The sequence below is a fragment of the Phalacrocorax carbo genome, chromosome 7 (assembly GCF_963921805.1).
Source record: "Phalacrocorax carbo chromosome 7, bPhaCar2.1, whole genome shotgun sequence".
Taxonomy (NCBI): domain Eukaryota; kingdom Metazoa; phylum Chordata; class Aves; order Suliformes; family Phalacrocoracidae; genus Phalacrocorax; species Phalacrocorax carbo.
In genome coordinates this window covers 1,726,727-1,743,319 of record NC_087519.1, presented here as the reverse complement: position 1 = coordinate 1,743,319, position 16,593 = coordinate 1,726,727, and the positions used below count along the sequence as shown (strand labels likewise).

Below are 16,593 nucleotides of genomic sequence, written 5' to 3'. Positions count from 1 at the left end.
GTTACCTGCGACACAGCTCCTCCGAGCAGCACTGTGGCGGAACCATCTTCCTGGGGACACTTTTACTCTCTTCATCCAAATAAAAAGGCTGTTTATAACCCCAGCCCTGCGTGGGCTCACGCTGGAGCACGAGCACCGGCTTCCCCTGGCACGGTCTGTCCCCGCACCCCTGGCTCATCCCTGCCCGGCTGAGGTCACCCCCTGTTTGCTGCCAGGGATGAGTTTCGTGGTGGCAGAGGTCGTGGCCACGGGGTTTGGGTTTTGCTGGCAGGATCCGGCCCTCTGCCCTGGGGGTCGCTTTGTTAAGGAACCCATTACTGGACCCATTGGTGCAAATCCCTGTGCCCGCCCCGTAGCTGCCCCTCGGCGGTGGGTCAGCCAGCGAGGCTCTGACATCGGGAAACGGGCACGGCCCCAGCCCCGGGGCATCCCTCCTGGTGGGCAGAGCGCCCGAGGGGAGATGGCAGAGCCCCGGGAAGCCGCCGTCCGAGGGGAAGCCGCACTGCAGCGCCGGCAGGGGAGGGTTAACGCGCTCACACCCAGAAACTGATCTCAGGAGCCTTTCCCTTGCGATTTAAAATGCAGGATAGTGCTGCACATTCACCAGCCCTGATTTCAAATGACCCTTATTGCTTCTCCCCACAACCTGTGAGCAGTGCATTACGCCTGGCTCCGGTTCTTCCAACTGCTTAATAATAGAGGAGCAACGCTCCTGCATCCCTCTCCAGCAACTCCCGGTCCTCAAGCTACCGCTCTGTTCAAATATTGTGAAACACGTTACCAACGGCTGCAGTAAAAATAGAGGCTTTTAACGGGGAGGAGAAGGGGAAACGTGCTGGGTTTTGCAGCCGGCGCAGGCGTGGGGAGCGCCAGTGGCTCCTGCTCCGTGGTGGCCGAGGGGACCCCCATCGCCCGGGCGGCTGCGGTCCTCCGGCCAGCCGGGAACGATGTAAGAACTCCCTCCAGTTTGGGAGCGCCTCCCTCTTCATCTATGGGAGGGTTTTAACTTTACAGTCTCCTTGGAGACAGTTAAGCAAGTTTTGGGTTTTTCCAGTGCTACAGCAGAGGGCCTGGGAGCTGAAGATGCACAGGGAGGTCTGTGAGTTAATATTTTTTCCTGCCCTTATTGCACTTCCTTGCAGCCGGGCTGAAGCTAATCCAGAGCACGATCTGAGAGCGTTTGGCCACAGTTATTTCCGGTTTTATTTTGTTGCCTTTTTCCTGTTCTACTAAAAGACGAGCCAGAATTAATTTGCTCCTAATCTGGGAAAGCAGCCGGCGGGGCCGACCTCCGCCGCGTCCTTCCCCCCGAGCCCAGCCGGGGTGCGGGGAGCATCCCGCCGGGTGCCGGCAGCGAGCAGGGCTTTTGGCAGAGCCACCCTGCCCTTCCTGCAGGCTTTGGCAAACCTGCCCCAGCCCACTCGCTCGGCTGCCTACGCCCCAGCCGGGCTTCCAGCGCGGCTTGGCCATGTGGGCTGTGTTTGTACACAGATGAGTAATACGGTCGCCCGGAGCCAGTGCCGGCGATAACGCAGCATCTGACCCAGCCCCGCTCCCGGGAGCAGCGCCGTAAGTACCGGCCGCTCTGCTTTTCCACCCCCCCGCCCCCGCCCCTGAAATCATTTCAGCTCGCTGCTTTTCACGCTGCCCTGGGGATGCTGAGGGTTTGCACGGCATGAGCTCGCCTGCGGGGCCGCGATGGGAGGCTGGGAGCTCTTCAGACGCGCCGTGAAAAGATGAAGGTGGGAAAGAGCTGCGTGCGATGGGGACGGTGCGGTGGGGCCGGCAGTAAGTTTCTTTTTCTCTGCCCTCCTACGGCACCGGCGGCTCGTGGCCGCGCTGATCCTTTGCTGAATTTATGGAAGTTTCACTTGGCAGCGTTGTAGGAGCGGGCCGGGGCGCTGAGACGCGGCCGTCCCCGGAGGAGGACGGATGAAAGCACTGGGTCTGGCAAAAAGCTCGAGCACGTGCCTGAAACGCACTGATTTTGGAGAGCCTTAAGCTCATGCGTATGCTCGGAGCTGCCTGCTCGTCTCAGATCCCGAGCAGATACCAGCAGCCACCCGCAGCAATAACAACCTCCTACAAAGCCTCTGTTGTTCTGCTGGAAAAGGTCTTGGCATGTCCCATGCTGCTGACTCCGGTGCCGAGCACTGAAAGGAGTCCAGCTGCTAGTTTTACAGTTCAACTCATCTCTCTCCTTGTGCCACCGTAAGAAAGTCATAAAAGTTAATAATTAACAGCTAAAATGTTTTTCCCTCTTGTTGAAAGACGTCGGCTGCCGGCTGGGGCTGGCGGAGCCGGCTGTGCCATGGGAGAGCTGCTGCAGCCACGCTCGCGCTCGCTGGAGCCCAGCCCGGACACGCGGCCGAGGGCCGGTGACAGGGGACGTGACAGGGCTCCTCTCGCCGGAGACAAACCGCAGCCTTTAAGGGCGAAAGCTGGTGCCAGGCAGGAACCTCCCCTGCGTGACCCTGGCACGAACCAAAGGCTCCCGGGCTGGACCTGCAGCCTGTGGTGCCTGATGTCCCCATGGGGCTTCGTGTGTGGCCGTGGCGGGAGGAGGAGGAGGAGGAGGAGGAGGAAGAGGTGTGTTTGCAGCCAGCTGGGTGAGCCCCGTAGGGTTTGTAACCTGCTGGTTGCAAAGGAGCCGTTTGCAGAGGTCACGGCTGCGATGGGCGCCCGTCCCTCATCCCGCTCCGCTGCCCCCGGAGCACTGCTCCCCAGGTGGGAAAAGTCAGCCGAAAGAGGAGGAAAACACGGGACTGCAGGGTGTGCCCGGGCTGCTGCTGCACCCCGCAGCTCCGGTGACTCATTTCGCTCTTAAAAATACAAGTTCTTCGTTAAGCCTGGGCCTGCTGCTTCCCATGTCCCTCCGTGGAGGCAGCCCGGTGCAGGGTGCGTGCAGGGGACCAGCTCCCTGCTTCAGGCGTGGTTTGCCTGCGTTGCACCCGAGCCCACCCAGCGCGGGGCTCCCGTCCAAGGGCTCTTTGCAAATCAGGACTCCCACACCCCACGGCGTGCCTTTGTGAAGAGCTTGCGCGGCTTCCTCGGCTTCACCGAGATAAGAGACATTATTTTTGTTCCGCCCCATCATCGCCCTCATTTGTGTTTCCATGTGCGGCGGGGATAGGCAGAGCCCCGTGCCAGGCTGCCCTTTATTTCTGGGGCATGCAAATACCCAACGGCAGCCCTCGCTCCCTGCCCTCACTCCCTGCCCTCCAGCTGGCTCCTGAGGCTCTGGAGGCCACCGCAGGGATAAAGTCCCCTTTCCATCACGGAGAGGTGCAGGAGGACCGAGGGGATCGCTGCGGGGCTGCAGGCTCCGCGTAGCTTTGAGGCGGCACACTCGAACGGCCAAGAAAAAGCTCCTGCTTTAAGCCTAATCTTTAACTAAAGGCATTTCCAATTTTATTTTAGGCCGGGTTTATTGCTCTTGCCTCATTAATTTTTTCCCTCCCTCCCAGCCACTCCCCCTCTCCGGGCACTCCCCGCGCACAGTGGCCCACGGCGTTTTGCCCGTGTGGGTTTGCACCAGAGCTGCTTGGCCACGCAGAGAGGTAGAGGATGGTCTGGGAGAAAGAACAGGGGAAGACAAAGGGTAACGCCAGGGGCCTGGAAAGGGCAGCTAAAGGGGGTTTATTTGGGACTGGCAAGGCTCTGTGCAGCACCGGCAATGTGTGCTGATGGCTGAAGCTCAGTGTGTCCCAGTGTGAAGTTTTAGGATGACCGAAACAGCATCTCAGGAGCAGCTCTCGGGAAGCTGTGGAGGCTCTTTCTCATGGCTCCGTGGGCTGGAGGGTTGCAGACATCCCTCGTGAACCTGGAGGGACCGGCACGCTGGCTGTGCGACCAAGCTGACCCGGCACGCCGCGCCTCGGGCTCCCTTCTTGCCCAGCTGCCCCAGGCCAGGGGGTCCCTTGCAGGACGGTGCAAGAAATCAGGTTTTTTCACTTTTATGTCACAGGCAGGAGGTGGAGGCGCAGAGGGGGAGAAGCGGCGCTGCCGAAGCCATCAGTGGGTAAGAGATGGAGGCGGTGGGGCCGGAGGGACCGCACCGCGACACTGGGACGTTTGATGGGGAGCAGGCAGAAAGGAACCAGCCCGGGTGCTGCCTGCGACCCTGCGTCCTCCCCGCTTCCCTGAGGGGACCTGCCTGCACCCTGCAGCACCCCAGCCCCTGCCCAGGGCTTTCTGTGTGACCTCGAGGTGCTTGGGGGATGTGGGTGCTGTTCCCGCACCACCCCTTGCTCTCTTGGGGTGATAACGGGGTTTCAGTCCCTCTGGGTGGTGGGCACAGGGACATGCCGTGCTTCTCCCCCTGCCCCTTTTGGGTACGGGTGGTAGGGAGGGATCCCAACATCCCCCGCAGGGATGGATGCCATTCCCCCTCCCCGTGCTGTGGGAACCCCCCCAGGAAGCGTTTGCCACGGGTGGGTTTGGGACCCTGCATGGGAACACTGTGCCCATGGACTCTCGTCTCCCCCCAGGCTACGCATCCCGAGGCCGGGGAGCATCACTTCACCTGTCACGGGGCAGCCCCGTCCCAACGCTTCCCCGGCGGGGTGTGAGATGCAGCCACGCAGGGTGTGAGGTACCGCCGGGGCTTGTCTCCGAACCAAAGACATCCCTCGGAGCTGGAGCCCCGACCCGCGCGATGCTGAGCCTCAAGTTACCCCGGCTGCTCAGCATCAACCAAGTGCCTAAGGTCAGAGAGGAGCTTTTCTTCCCTAAACCAGAGGCTCGGTGGGATTTTGGATGGTGACAGGCGGTGGCAGCGTGCTGGGGTGGCCATCGCCCCTGGGGCTCATCTCCCATGGGGTGGGGACACAGCTCTGTCCTCGCAGCAGGGTCCTGGGGTCCGGAATCATGGGTGCCCTCCTTTTGGCACCCTGCCTTCCTTCTCCTCCGACTGCCACCAGTGCCAGTCCTTGCCTTGCAGGGGTACCAGGAGCAGGGGATCCTCTTCGGGTATCGCCCCCCCAGAAGCTCGGCAGCAGACTGCCTCCTCAGCGTCTTCCAAATGACAAACGAGACCCTAAATATCTGGACGCATTTTGTGCCTACCTGGTGGGTACCTGCGGGTCCTTAGCATCCGAGGGAGGAGGTGGTGGGTCTCTGCGGTGAGAGCAGGGACGGGGGACACCCAAGGGTGCCATCCTCACCTTCCTCCACCCCACAGGTACTTCGTGTGGACGCTGGTGGGGCGGCTGCGGGGACCGGGGGGCCGGGAGGACCCCCATGCCTGGCCCCTCCTTGCCTACCTGCTGACCTGCTGCGTCTACCCCCTCGCCTCCAGCTGCGCCCACACCTTCAGCACCATGTCCACCCGCACCCGCCACATCTGCTACTTCTTCGATTACGCGGCGCTCAGCATGTACAGCTTGGGTAAGGACGGCCGAGCCTGCAGCGGTTTCGGTGCGGTGCCCGGCCCCAGCACTCCCCCGAGGCAGCAGGAGCTGAAGCACAGGGAGGTGTCAGGGACGGGGCTGAACCCCCGGGTGCTCGGACGGCTCGTATCCATGGGACAAGCAGAAACGGCGGCTGCTTGTGTGTAGTTTCCCCTCTTCCTCCTCCTCCTCCTCCTCCCTGCAGCCTGGCGCTTGGGAAGGACTGTGAAGCATCTCTGACCCCGCTACAAATAATTAGGGGCTGGGTTTTGTACCGGGCAGCCCTGGGACGGCTCTCCGGTATTTGTTGTAAATAGAATAAGAAGGAAGAAAAGCTCCCACGTGAAAGGCAAATGCTGTCGGTGAAGCGGGTGGCCCCTCGTGGGGGCAAGCCTGGGGTAAGCAGCAGCAGCAGCCAGGGTTTTCTCACGGCACAATGCACCTCCGGCTCCTCACGGAAAGGTGTTGGCAGGAGCTGGCCATCAGCGCCCCGCCTCATGCTCCCCTTCGCTATTTAGCTGCTCGTCTACCTTAATTCCTACCTCCCTTCCCTGAGGGTGCCCGGTGCCCAGTGCCAGTGTGCAGGTCCGCAGCTGCGCCCAGGAGGATGCTGAGGGTCCCGGCGGGACTTAACCGGGCACCTCCTGCCTTCCCAGGGTCGGCGCTGGCGTACTCGGCGTACGTTTTCCCAGCAGAATGGGTTGACAGCGCTTTCCACCACTGCTACGTCCCCATTGCGGCGCTTAACACTGTCGTTTGCACCAGTCTGTCCTGCTATTCCAGGTAAGCGTCTGTCTTATCTGCCGTATCATTAAGCATAATTAATTGGTATTATTAATAAAGCTTTTCAGTTACAGGCTGTATTGTAACAATATGAGCTTAAGCTCAGGAAGGGGAAGAAGGGGACTTTTGGTTTGGGAAACGCGTTGCACGGCAGCACTAGGAGAGTTCCGTGATCAAAAATGCAAAATAATTGAAGTAGCTTTAATTTTTGAAAGGTCACAAGGTGATTCCCGGCAGCGCCTGCCTGGCAGGAGGAGACCCACCGCCGGCGCCTTGTCTGGGCTCTGCAAAAAGGGGTGGGCTCCTGCCCACCCAACGTTTAAGCGTGTGCTTAGGTTTAAGCACGAGCACGGTCCCGCCAAAGGCCGAAGTGCTCCGTGGGTGCGTTTATAGGCGTGTGCAACAGATTCGCCGAGGAGGAACCTCAGCACTGTCGCAGCCGATTGCGTCATTTTTAAAGCATAAGCAGCATTGCGTGCATGGTATTTCGTTCCTGAATGGCATTAGACAATTTGTTCGGAATAACTCAAACGTCTAAACTACTCGGCTGAGTTCCAGCGACACATGCCGTGCTCGATTTCTGGCTGGTTTGGTTTTTATTTAACTCATGGTAGATACCTCCCTGAAGGCTCTGTTTGTAGAGCACTCGTGTCTGTCGTTCCGATGACACGCAGTTTGCTTTGCAAAACATAGAATTCCTGATGGCACAAGTGGCGTGAATCCTTTGGTATTACTCCTTCCTTGTATTTTGGGGTGTCTTTGTCCTGTGGTCGCCTCTCGCAGCATCACGTAGCCCCGGGGGGGGCCTTTCCTCCCCCGCTGCCACGGCCCAGGCAGCCCCCCAGGACCCCCTCCAGCACAGGGCTGTGTTTCGATGCTGCTGCCTCAGCAGGGAGGAAGATGCTCCCACGCCCTGGCAAACACAGCGGGAAGAAATCACGCTGCCCGCTGGCTCGGTCTGCGGCAGGGTGGGACGCAGCTGCCCATCGCCGCGTCTTCCCGAGAGGGAGTGCTGAGCTCTCGGTATTCCCTACGGATCCTGCAAATTTGGCTCCTTTCAGTGTCTGTCGAGTAGGGGAGGACTGACTCGCCTTTTGGTCTGTGGGTTAGTCACTGGAGTAGCTCCCTGGGGTGGAAGATTTGGACCTACCCTTGGTATTACTGAGCACTAACGCAAGCTCAAGGATGTCTCTTGGATCACTTGGTGGATGAAGCCAGTTGGGGCTTGGGATTTTTCCCTTATATTCCTCATTTCTTTCTCTTTCTTTTTGTCTCTTTTCCCCCCTCTCATTTTTGTCTTGTGCGTCTCTTTATTGTCTCATTAGGTGGGCTTAGCAAACGAAGCTCACTGACCATGTGCTAATCCTAGTACTTACCACTTGAAGATAACACTTAGAAAATATCAGCAGCTTGAGTTCCAGATTAATTTGGATTGTTTAAAAAATTTCTTGATCTGCAAATTTAATTGTCAGCATCTCTCTACTACAAAACTGTAAGTACAGTTATGTGAAAAACATGCAACTGTCGCTGTGGGATAGAATAGCAATTCCTATCGTCTCAGTAATTTCCATTAGAGAAGTAGTAAATATATCAAATGTCAGCCTAAAAAAAAAAAATATTAACAGAAGATCCCTGGGTGAGGAGGAATACCGACTATACCGTACCAGTGTGGGCCCGCAGTGCTGCTGGTTCACCCCCACGGTGCTGAGCGGAGCCCCCATAATTCATCGCCGCACCCCGTGCACGCCAGGTCACGTCCGGGGACCGCGTGAGCCCTGGGGCTGCCAGCACCCGTGCGTGGTTTTGTAGGTGGCTTGTGTCGGGTTTGCACCCCGAGGTGCCTCAGCCACAGCCGGTGGCTTGGGGATGGGGAGGCGGCGAGGCTGGCCGCCCCCGAGACCCCCGCGAGGCCGCCGGCGCCTGGGCCACCCCGTTTCCTACCGCAGGGTGCTGCTCACCCATTGCAGTCGCTTCAGCATCACCCCTGGCTGAGTCACGCCAGCCAAAACGTCCTCCGAGGCAGGGGGTGGATGGATGGGAGCGGACCCGAAACCGCATTGTGCAATGGGCGGTGATGCTCCCGAGCCAGGCGCGCTCGGAGGGGACCTGCCCGGGCGCTCCGGCTCCTGCCCGGCCCGCCGAGGGCTCGGCAGCGGCACAGCAATGCTGTCGGGGCTGCTCCGCCAACCGCGCCCTGGGCAGGGCTGTCTCGAAGGGCCGGGAGGGTCCGCGGCTCCCGGGAGGGTCTGCAGCTCCCAGGAGGGTCCGCGGCACCCGGGAGGGTCCGTGGCTCCCAGGAGGGTCCGTGGCTCCCAGGAGGGTCCACGGCTCCCAGGAGGGTCCGTGGCTGCCCGGAGCCTGTGGTCACTCAAGGGGAGAGAGGCGAGCAGCATGCCTGGCCGTTCCAAAGAGGTTCAGATGAGGGAAGAGCTCCAGACCCCGGCTGAGCTTCCACACCGTGGCTGAACGCAGCGGCAGAGTACCCTCAGCCTCTTGCATGCACCCCGTGAAGGACGACGGCAGTATGGGTTGGTGCAGAGGAGGATGCAGCGATGTGATGAAGGCAGGGACTTGCAGTGGGGCACGTGGAGAAAGGCGTTTGCTAAGCTGCCAGCACCAAATTTCATCGACTTCTCAGGAAAATTTTACGATCCTAGATTTACAACGTTGATGAGTCAACAGCAAGAATTTTTGTTCGGCTGGTTTTTGCATCCCGTGCCCTAGGAACATCGAATTGCCAAACAGGGGGACACATGCAGAGGGGCTGAAATAAGTGTGTTTATCCTTTATGTGAGACTAGATAACCCTGTCACGCTGAAATAGTGGTGTTCGACTCCACACACCCCTCCCCGTCCCCCAGTGCAGCATGAGCAGCCGCATGAAAGGCTTCTTTCATGCAGGAGGATTTGGCATCTCCCTGCAGACATCCCCACGAAAGCAGAAAAACCTGTACGGGCTTTTCATGAGAACAGAGTACGCTTGAACCCTCCTGCGTCTCACGCCGTCCTCTGTGACCAGGGCACTGTCCCCCGGGGTTGCCGTGCGCCCGGGCTGCGCAATGGTGGCTCTGTTTTGGCAACAGAAGGGCGAGGGTTGGGCCGGTCCGCGGCTGAAGGAGCGGGAGGATGTGTGGCAAGGGTGAGCACAGCACCGCGCAGCAGCCCGTGAGCGGGACGGGAGTACAGCGCCGGGCAGGTGAACTCCCAGGACGGAAATACAGCGTGAGTCATGCAGAAACACAGGAGAAAAATAGAGCAGGAGGCATCTTCAGCATCATCGTGATGGCTTCAAGCCACAAGACATGGTGGAAAGCCAAACCACGGAGGAGCAAGACACAAGCTCTTATGCAGCTAGTGGTTCTTGAGCATCAGTTGAATTTTTGGGGTTTCAACCCATATTTTGGGTCATAGAGACAGATCCCTTCTGCTTTGCAGGCAGGTCTGTTGCAGTTCTGCTCACGTTAACCCCCCTGTTTCCACATTGGGCTAAAACCCTACAAAAGCCCGTCTTTCCCAGCAGGGAGGCATCGGAGAGAGGGGGTTTCTGCTCCCAGCGTGGAGCTCCCGTGGCTGCAGCGGGAGGGCAGGGTGACGGGCTGGCTGCTGGAGCCTTCCCCGTGGTAGGGAGCATCCTGACACCCACGGCCGAGGGGCAGGAGGAGGTGTGGGGTGTGCCGGGCATGCCGCCTCCCTGGGGGCAGGTGGAGACACTGCACGGAGCAGGCGGGCTGGCTGCTGTGCCAGCGCATGGTGCGGCTCCCCTGGGCTTTCCATCTCCAGTTTTGTCTGAGTTGTGTTCCCTGTGCGGGAAGAGCAGGGTGGGGGGCTCGGCACACGGCTTGCGACCCAGCTCCAGGTTTTAGAACGGGGTTTTTGGGACCTGGGTGGTCAATTCTTTCATGATTTTGGCTATGAAGTATGTCCTATATTTCAGCAGCGTGATTTCCTGGAGAATAAAATGCAGAATATTACTCCCCATACAGCCACAGGCTTTCCTCCTCATATATAGAACAGTTATAGCCAACGGGCTGCTTCTTCCATTGTAATGGTGATGTCGTTAAAAAGTAACTTGTTAAATTAATTTACTCTGCATTTTCAGTAACCCTCTCCGTGCATTCTCTGAAATGACAATTGCAAAGTCTTGGCCAGATGTAAAAAAAAAAGACACTGCGACACGTCGTGCGTTTCAGATGGGAGCTGCGAAACAGCTTAATGAACAAAGAGGGGCGATGACAGCCTGAATGCTGCACTACCTACAAAGCCTTCCAAACCAAGGCAGATGTGTTCTCCTTGATGGCTGTGCTCAGAAAGCTTGGTTTCGAAACCGAGAGCGAAAACTCAGTTAAAAACAACTGCAGGGGCAGCAGCTGTTTAAAGCCCAGCTCTGTTCCTAGCTGCTGATGGGTAACGGCTAACGGGCAATGGTTAAAGAAGCAAAATCAGCCACGCCGGGATGGTGTAAAAAAGGTTCTTTTCAGGGCAGCAGAGATGCACCTGTGACAGCCAGAGCATGTAACAGGGGAGGGTGGCCCCTAAATCCTTTCTCCCCCAGCTCAGGGCTCAGCCAGGGAAGGTTCAGCCACGTGAGCTCAGGGTGGTCGCAGCTTTAATACTCTCAGCACACAAAAACCACGTTGCTGTGGCTGAATTCACGGCTGTCCAAGGGGAAATGTATGTGCAGCCTATATACTGCAGGGCACGGCCCCCAGCAAACTGCTGGCAAACAGGATCCAGCCCTTACGTTGGCCTAATCAGCCGTGCTGTGCCATGTGAAATACCTTCTCTGTTTTCCTCTAGATTTCTGGAGGTGGAGCAGCCCACGTTCAGCAAGGCTTCCCGCATGCTGGCCTTCGTGTACCCGTACCTCTTCGACAGCATCCCACTCTTCTACAGGGTATGCCTCCCACAGCCCACAGTCACAGCACCGAGACATTTGCTTGCTGCAGGGTGGGAAATATCAGCTGCTTCATCTTTGTCTGAAAATATTTGGGAAAATATGCCAGCCCTTTTATTTTTTTCTTCTTAAAGGAAAACAAACTCCGGCAGGAAAAGAGATTTGGTTATTTTTTCCTGCACCTATTGACAGGCAGATTCCTTCCACTTCAAAGCACCGCGCTCAAACTTATCCCGTGCTGGAAAGTTACTGCCTTTGAAAGCTTCCTAAACTGGAGCGGGGTGGGAATGTTGCTGCAGGGAGGTCTAAGGACAGGAGGTGCAGGGCTGGGATTTGCACGAAATGGAGGCGGCAGCTCTTGTACTGAGCCCTGGGTCCTGCACCGCTTGCCCTGGTGTTGGGTGAGGGGCAGCCAGAGACGATGGGGGCTCGGGGAATGGTGCCGCCTCCTTCAGAAATGTGTTGTTCCCCTCTTTCCCTCGCACGGTACCCCTGCGTGGACACGTCTCTGCTGCTGCAGTTCTACCTGTGCGCCGTGGAGAGCTGCACGGAGGCCGCGATCCTGGTCCACTACAAGCACACCGTCTTTGCCTTCCTCACTTGCTTCATCTTCGCTAGCCATCTGCCAGAGAGACTTGCGCCAGGTCACTTCGACTATATTGGTAAGTGCCAAAAGGCATTGTCTTGTTATTTTCAGGAAGAAAGCGCATTAAAGCATGGGTGACTCCCAGAGGTTATAATATATTCCCTCTGGAAATTCAAACCGCAGTTTTACACACAAGATGGAGCAGTCCTGCCTCGGTAAAGCGGGAATAGCTCTGGAAGCGTGCTGTTTCCAAAATGCTTCACAGAGAGTTTCATGACCGCAAATCACTCGTTTCTCATGCAAAAACCCTCACATGTGGCACCATGGCGCTTCACAGTGCCACATCAGGGCACTGCTGGCCAGCCACCTAGCAGACTGGGTGGCAGTGCCGGCCGTATCGGGGTTTTCCTGGCTCCCCCCCTCCACACCGTGCGCAAGCGCAGTGCTCAAGCGTGCCAGGATCGCAGCAGCGAGCTGCGCGCCCCGCGCTTCCATTACAGCCGGCTGCCTTTTGGAACGGAAGATTTCTGTGCTCTGGTGGCGCAACGATAAAAGCCACAGAAATTAGTAGAATAAATATTTAAAAACGCGATGCCTGGAGGCAATGGATGCTATGCAGCAGGTCCGCTGAGCCCTCACAGCGGTGCTTTAATGAAGCCCAAGGAGTTTCTCGGTGAGCGCTTTTGGCTTTGTTGCAGGGCACAGCCACCAAGTTTTCCACGTGTGTGGGATCATCAGCACGCACTTCCAGATGGAGGCCATCACGATGGACATGGCCGAGCGCCGCGACCGGCTCCTGCCCGCCTCGCTGCTTCCTTCCTCCCTGCAGACCCTCGGGTCGATGGGCATCTGCCTGGCCGTCAGCCTGGCCGTCATCGGGCTCTGCTCCATGTCCCTGCGCTTCATGCCAGAGCCTCTGCAGAGAGAAAAGCCACACGGGCATTAGGCTTCGGGTCTAGACAGTATTTATGCTGCTCCATGGGAGAGACCCTGAACAGTACGTGTGTGGTGTGGATGAGGAGGGGTTTATTCGCCTATGCTCTCTGAGAAAATGTTTATTTAAGATTTTCTCGAGAGCGAAATATATTGCACTGGTTTTTGTACATATAGCTTTAAAGCTGGGAACAGATTATGACACACTTTTAATCAAGTTGCTCTTTCACCACAAGAAATATTTAAAATAATCTTAACTTTTTCTGTAAAAGGGAGATAAGTGCTAATACTTTCCAAAGCAATAGGCATTCATCAGGTCTGCCTTACGGAGGAATCAGGGAGGCAAGTGAATGTGGCTAACTCCGGTACTCTGGTGCACAGGTGTCCTTGCCATCTTTAGACCGATAGCCAAGACTCCTTGGCGAAGTCACGAGCAAGGGCTCTCCCAGGAGCTCTCTAACTAAGGTTTTCACCTTGAAAGTGGCATTATTTTGGAGATTAAAACCTCAAATATCCATGTTACACAGCCTTACACTAAACCCAAGTGCCTGGCAGATGTGGGATTGGGAGAGACTAGAGTTTGCCTGTTTAAAATTCAGCTATTTTTAATCATTACCCGGAAGGAGTTATTCTAGAAGAACTCTCCAGGGGACATTCCTCCAGAATAGCTTTGTTTTGGGTCTGGTTCCGGTGCGTAGGTTAGTCCTGGGAAATTAATTCCTATGGGAGAGCTGAGCTCTCCCTGCGTGGGCGACGCGACCGGCCGGCAGCTGACGCAGCCCCAGGCGCAGAGCACGGGAGGCACTGTCCCCCCCTCCTTGCACCGGTCACCTCCGTCCTGCTCTCACAGCGGGGCTCCTTCTCTAGCCTCACTTGTGGCATCAAATGGAAACGGAGGAAGAAATACCTGCGAGGGGAGGACGCGGACTTCCTTACAAGCACCGTGCTGGTGCTGAGTGTTTAACACGGGCGTGAAGCTGCGCTGTTTAGAAATGGTGTTTGACACCTTGTCGAGGGCGATGGCTGAGGAATTCGTGACTGCCACGTCGAGGCATCCTCTCCCAGGTGTCTCTGGGGGCACAATACTGGGCTAGACAGACCCTTGGCCTGAGAGTGTGAGCGATGGTAGAGCCATCACCTCCGAACCACTCTAGCTTCTGGTCCCACTCGCATAGAAGAATGTTTTTCTTTTCATGAGTCAACAGGACGGGGGTGTTTGGGGAGAATAAAACATCCGCTGAGCAGGAGGTGGGAGTCTGTACGGCACAGAGTCGTGAGCACTGTCGGGTGAAAGGCAGGAGTTAGAACAGCTCAGCTGGTGATGCACGGGGAGGGTCAAACCCTGTAGTTTGAAAGCATTTCTAGAGTTAGACCTCCGCTCGCCCGGCAACAGCCTTTTGCTCAGGCTGGTGCTCCTTGCCTTCCTTTGCTGCTGCGCCTGGATTTTACAGGCAGAAGCAGGGAGCTCTGGAGAGAGCCTGGAGGTCCCAGCCTGGGCCGGGGCAAGGGGGAGCAGCCGTGGGGAGAGCTCGGCCGGTGGCTCCCGCGGCAGGGGTTGTCATGCTGGGTTTACCTTACGCAGGAGGTACAGGAACATGTGATGCAGAGATTACTGCTAGGGAATATTATCAAGCTTCTTGATAATCATACGGGTGTATAATTTGTTTTGTGTATAATTACCTCTACCAAGGTATAATTGATGCACTTTTGAGTGACAATACAATGGCTTGTTACATATATTGTGGGAGAAATAAGTCTTTCGAAAAATAGCTTCCTTTTGAAAGCTGACCAAGATTTATATTAATATTTATAAGCACTGGAACATAATTGTTTGTTCAACAGTTTTATTTCATTAAAAGAGAAAACTAATATAACTATCGCACTGATGTATGCTAACCTGATTTGTATAGTTTCATAAAAATACCGTCTGTGAAAATTAATCACTTCAGAGATAATTGCTGATAATTGCAAAGCTTATTTACCTTGTGTACTCGTGTGACTGGAAAGGAATCTGGCTCTGCGTGTGAGACACGACTTCAGAGTCTGTAAAATTTACACGAATCATCATAATTTTTTCTTGTTTGTTTAACTTCTGAATTTGGGAAGTCCTCTCGTCCTCTTCAGGTGAAATTATTTGTAGGAAAACTACATTTAAAAATATAGCACCGTGTTATACATTACCATCGTCCCTCTGGATCCTGCAGTGTTTTGCAGGGACCCTTTGTCTGGCGCATACTTTACATACTCCGTGAGTGAATGTTTGATCTGGAGGCAGCACAGGCCAGCCAGATTCCTTGTTCAGCTGGAGACGGGCCTTCAGAAAACTATTCAATATACTAAATTTTATTCCCATAAAGAAATAAAAACTCTGTGTCAAACTGATACGAGTAAATAATACAGGATATTTATTTGTTGGAACGTGTTGTTTCGTCGTGTGTCTGCACCCAGTCCAGAGCAAATCCCAAACAAAACGATTACCTTTATGGCCAAATCCCAGAGAATGTCACTCATCTGCTCTTCAGCCAAGTGGATTTTACTGCGCTGACGAGCTGTGCAGAAACAGCAGATTTTTAGGTCTATCGAGTTCATTTGGGTTAAGATAAAAGGTGAATCTGAATATTCCTGAATAACGCTTAATCCAAAAGGTCCGTGTCTTTTTCCAGAGTAATATAATGCACAGCGGGGATTTAAATGAGCTGTAATAAGGGTACGAACGTGACTGCGGCAGGAGTGAGGACTGTCTTCTGGAACACCTCCCCAGGCGAGGCAGGCGTTGCCCTTGGGCTCGCTGCACCTTCGTGCAGCGTGGTGTGCGAATCGTCGGCTCGTTTGTTAAACCACCTTTCCTCCTGCGATGATACTCAATTGTGCTCTCATCCATCCCGCGTGCATCACTTCTCAGGCAGGTATCGGTACGCTGGGGTTAATTTATTAAGTCCTAAGCAGTCTGGGATCAACGAGAAGTGAGACGCTGCTGTGGCAGTCAGCGGAAGCGTGAGTGGAGTTTTTTTGCTGCAAGCGCAGATTTGGGTTCTTTTATCTGTTAGTTCCCAGGGCTTTGGGAATTCAGTCCGGTTTTCAGAGTGGCAGCCCCACCTTGCCAGTCTTTGGGTGCAGGGCGAGGATGGCGGTGGCTTGCGAGGTGCTCCGTGATGGTGGGACAGCATGTGGGGCTCTCGTTCTGCTCCTGGGGCGGTCAGTTAAATTTTGACCGTTGGTACCCTTGATGTGTGTTATGAGAACACTAAGAAATGTGTCTGTTTTGATGCATTTTAAAACACCGTTTAAGAAGTGAAGGTTGGCCTGGGACAGTGGCTTGTTCTGATAGAGGTCACAGTAAATCAGACAAGACAGCCTGACGGGACTTCCTTGCACTTTTAAAAAAAAAAATTTTCCCCTTAGGGGCGTAACTAACAATGTAGTTAAACTGGACTAAAATAAGAATTGACTGTGGTTAGGCAAGATCAAGTTCAACCCGCTGGAGGCCTTCATTGCTGCTTAAACCCCCAAGTTACTTCATCTTTTCATCCATCAACCCCAGTTTCCCCATTTGAATTAGAGGTACATTTCCTCCACAGAAAGAAGGTCTTGCAATGGGGCTTTCTATGCGTGCCTTAACTTCACATTTTAGGTTTTGTTTTCCACCATTAATAATTTCCTATGGGTTAGGAATTAAGTAATTTGCCTCCAGGCAGGTAGCGGCTCAGCCACAGGGAGGGCCTGGCACAGGGAACTGGCTGGATTACACCTCTCTCCCTGAACCCCAACCTTTATTTACACTAAGTGGATAAAACAGGCAAAGACAAGACGCAGCCTGGGCAGCCTCCCAGGGAGAGCCCTGTGCTGGGCACTGGGGAGGCCCCACCTCGAGTGCTGGGCTCAGGTTTGGGCCCCTCGGGACAAGAAGGGCCTGGAGGGGCTGGAGCGTGTCCAGAGGAGGGCAGCGGGGCTGGGGCAGGGTCTGGAGCACAAGTGTGCTGGGGGGCGGCTGAGGGGGCTGGGGGGGTT

The 16,593-nt window shown here is 55.7% G+C and overlaps 1 protein-coding gene across 5 annotated transcripts; it reads left to right on the top strand.

Annotated features, from left to right (window-relative positions):
* Positions 1 to 1,043: 1,043 nt before the first annotated feature.
* Positions 1,044 to 14,972, top strand: PAQR5 (progestin and adipoQ receptor family member 5). Of its 5 annotated transcripts, XM_064456001.1 has the most exons (10): positions 1,044 to 1,095; positions 1,492 to 1,569; positions 3,968 to 4,021; positions 4,491 to 4,708; positions 4,943 to 5,070; positions 5,183 to 5,388; positions 6,047 to 6,173; positions 10,970 to 11,066; positions 11,587 to 11,728; positions 12,351 to 14,972. In XM_064456001.1, the coding sequence occupies exons 4-10, from the start codon at positions 4,658 to 4,660 to the stop codon at positions 12,596 to 12,598; spliced, it is 999 nt and encodes a 332-aa protein (XP_064312071.1). In that variant the 5' UTR covers positions 1,044 to 1,095; positions 1,492 to 1,569; positions 3,968 to 4,021; positions 4,491 to 4,657; the 3' UTR covers positions 12,599 to 14,972. The 5 variants fall into 5 exon arrangements, with proteins under 5 accessions (XP_064312071.1, XP_064312070.1, XP_064312073.1 ...); XM_064456000.1 differs by lacking the exon at positions 1,044 to 1,095 and having other exon boundaries at positions 1,174 to 1,569; XM_064456003.1 differs by lacking the exons at positions 1,044 to 1,095; positions 1,492 to 1,569 and adding an exon at positions 1,605 to 1,742.
* The last annotated feature ends 1,621 nt before the right edge of the window (positions 14,973 to 16,593 follow it).